Source organism: Lepisma saccharinum, chromosome 28 (genome assembly GCF_977018435.1).
Source record: "Lepisma saccharinum chromosome 28, izLepSacc3.1, whole genome shotgun sequence".
In the NCBI taxonomy this organism is placed as follows: Eukaryota; Metazoa; Arthropoda; class Insecta; order Zygentoma; family Lepismatidae; genus Lepisma; species Lepisma saccharinum.
This window is the reverse complement of record NC_139256.1, coordinates 46,138,726-46,141,718: the sequence shown is the minus strand read 5'-3', so window position 1 is coordinate 46,141,718 and position 2,993 is coordinate 46,138,726. Positions and strand designations below refer to the sequence as shown.

The window sequence follows — 2,993 nt, the reverse complement described above, 5'->3', positions numbered from 1 at the left end:
TCGAAACTTTTGTATCTTCCATCCCAGACTATTTTGCTGTTGCATTTGTGAAGTCATAATATTACTCCTTACTCTGTTCTTTGAGATTAACAAATGCAAAATTAACTATGATTTTTAGTAAACATTATTTTCTTGAGGGGTGTAAATTGCTCACTGTTTCATCCGCCAAGTTACGCCTATGGTGACGAGTAAAGTCATTCTAAGACAATGATGCAGGCAGTCAGTGTAGGAGACAATCTGAGCCTGCACCGAAGAAATGCAAGTTTTCCACCGACTTAGCAACTGCTTTCTAATCTGTTTCTGAATTGAATATGTATTCAGACTCTTTCATGATCTTTTGCATACCTTTGGTAAAAAAAAAAGTGAAATTAATCAGACCGTTTGAGGTGCATAACGCAAGATCGGTGGGTATGCCTCCATTCTAGGCGCGTTATTCTTATGGAGAGAATAAAAACGCGTGTGGCACGGCCGGATAATATTGATCTGGTTCCATTCCCCCCCCCCCCCATGCTCATGCAGAGATAAGCCGCAACCCCTGTCGTCAAAATAGAAAACTCATAGTATATGCTATCATGTATTGACTATGGCGACTACAATCTAAAACTTTCAGTAAAATTCTTTCTTCGTTATCATATCTTACTCCTATGGCCACTGGCGTACGAAGGATGGCTCTTGGATCTACAGCCCTTCCTGAAATTTTGAGAAATCCAAAATTTTCAAATAACTGCAGGACATAACTTGTGAAAACCTAAAGTGGTAAATGCAAACTGCCGCTAACTGACCACCCATTTCCATTTTTGTCTTGAACAACCTAGAAGGTTAAAAACTATAAGGTTAAAACTACAATTACGAAATATTTTGTTCTGTGTCCCCCCTTTCCTCAGAATCAAGCTATGTAAGATCCTCCTTTACAATTCCAGCCTTTTTCGAAAATAAATCCTGTGTACGTTAGAGCCTATAGGAGTTGATGTAACAAGCTAATGTAGAAAGCGAAATGAGTGCAACAAATGACAAACAAATTTGCATTCCTTCATGCATAAACAATTTTCAGAAATACAAAAGCATTCATTGATTGCAGCATTTATTAAATTGTATTAAATTTCTTGTACTTCAAATAGTTCAAAATTTCTCATAAATATTAAGGAACTGGATTTACTCAACTTTTTTGTATCTTACAGATAAACATGATTTTCTGTTAACAATGTGCTATTCATTCAGAAAATATTTCCTTATACTTACAAAGAACTCTATCAAGTATCAGAAACTACCGTATCATGTTGCTCGATACTTCATATCTTTCAGCATTAATATCATTCTTCCACAGACACTTCCAGAAACATTGCATTGTCTACAATGTAACTTTCGCTATTGAGTACTTCGTGAGAAACAAAAGTAGGAAACCCGCGTGAGACATTGCATTGACCGTTCATGGGTTTAAGGTAGCACTTGTTATCTTTTCCACGAATACTTTCAACAATATCCTCACCCTGAATTGCTTGGTCAACTAATCTAAACGTTACAAGTTCTGTGAAGGGCCATTCTAAAACAGAATCATACTCTCCTGGCATTACTTGAATGTATACTCCTAAATGGCCTTTGTACTCAGCACGACTACCATCCGGGTGCAACACACCTCTTAATTTGTACCCGTGCTTACTGCTGTAAAAGGGTGGACTATAAATCCTGGTAATTCCATCATCCTTAGCTTCTTCTATCTTCTCAGCTATGTCTTCCACTTTCCACAAGAAACTCCCATGTCTTAGTCTACATATCTCCATCTGTAGTTCTTCATTTCTTTTCTTCTCACCCTCCAATTTCAATTCAAGATTTTCGACTTTGTCTTTTAATAAGTTCACGTGATGCTGCACCTCTTCCTTCATGTGTTGCATCATCCGTGCAGGAAAACATTCATAGCTGCACTGCATCTCCTTGTAAGCACACGCAGCAAAGCGCTTCTGGCATTCTTCATCCAAATGTCTTTCCACGTCTTCTCTTGCTATTTCAACACCACAACTCTCAGGACAAGGAATTGGGAACTTCACACATTCTGCGTGGTGATCCTCCAACAACTGTGTCTCGACTTCTTTCTCACAATAACCACATTCTACCATTCTCTTCGGGCATTCTTGTAAGTGGTCACCAATCTTCTTCCTGGGTAACTTGATTCCACAGCTTCTCTCACAAGGGACAGGGACATCTTCACAGGTTTCGAAATGTTCCGGTAAAAGGTCTGCCATTGAACTAGCGTCGCAAAACACGCACTGGATTATGCGTTTCGCGCACCTTTCCTTCAGATGAAAGTCCATGTACTCTTCATGGACCTTCTTTCCACACTTATCGCACAAGCACTTAGACCCGTCACACTTCTTGGCATGATCATTGATGTTGCTTTTCTTCACCTCCTGGCCACAGTAGTAGCAGGTTATTAGTGATTTGGAACAGTTCTCGGCCATGTGTTTGGACAAATTAGAGCGCTCCGTTTGTACACCGCACTTCAGTTCACATTCCACAACCTGTTGTGAACACTGAACCTTGTGATCCTCGAGGTCTTCTTGTGAAAATGTCTCCTTACACAGATCACATAGGACTTTTCGTTTTCTGCAGCTCTCCTTCACGTGTTGACTCATCATTTCACGTTGAAATTCAAACCCACATCCATTTTCACATTCAACTTCTTCAATTCTGCTGATTAACTGTTGACTTTCCAATTCTTCCTCCTCCACCTCTTTGCCACAAAAGGAACAGGTCTTGTAGACTGCTGTTGGCATTTTAATTAGCTACACTAACAGCCCGACGCAAAACCTTATTTGCTTGTAAAGAAGTACCGAGAAAATCCGTATGTACGATCTTCACAGTATGACTGCTAACTGCAAATAGGTCTATCTAACGTTCACTTTGTCTAATCTCTTGGGATGACACGTGGTATAACCCTGGGATAAGATATGTAAAGTAGCAGTTGATCTGAAACGGAAAAAAATGGAAAATATATTTCG

The 2,993-nt window shown here is 39.5% G+C and overlaps 1 protein-coding gene across 1 annotated transcript; it reads right to left on the bottom strand.

Moving 5' to 3' along the window:
• Positions 1 to 1,310: 1,310 nt before the first annotated feature.
• LOC145980934 (TNF receptor-associated factor 4-like) lies at positions 1,311 to 2,627 on the bottom strand. Its single transcript, XM_083114019.1, has one exon. It carries the CDS (start codon positions 2,625 to 2,627, stop codon positions 1,311 to 1,313), a length of 1,317 nt encoding a protein of 438 aa, XP_082970145.1.
• Between the last annotated feature and the right edge of the window lie 366 nt (positions 2,628 to 2,993).

Excerpts from the sequence above, each read along its gene's own strand:
- LOC145980934 (XM_083114019.1), bottom strand. The coding sequence starts at position 2,627 with ATGAGTCAACACGTGAAGGAGAGCTGCAGAAAACGAAAAGTCCTATGT.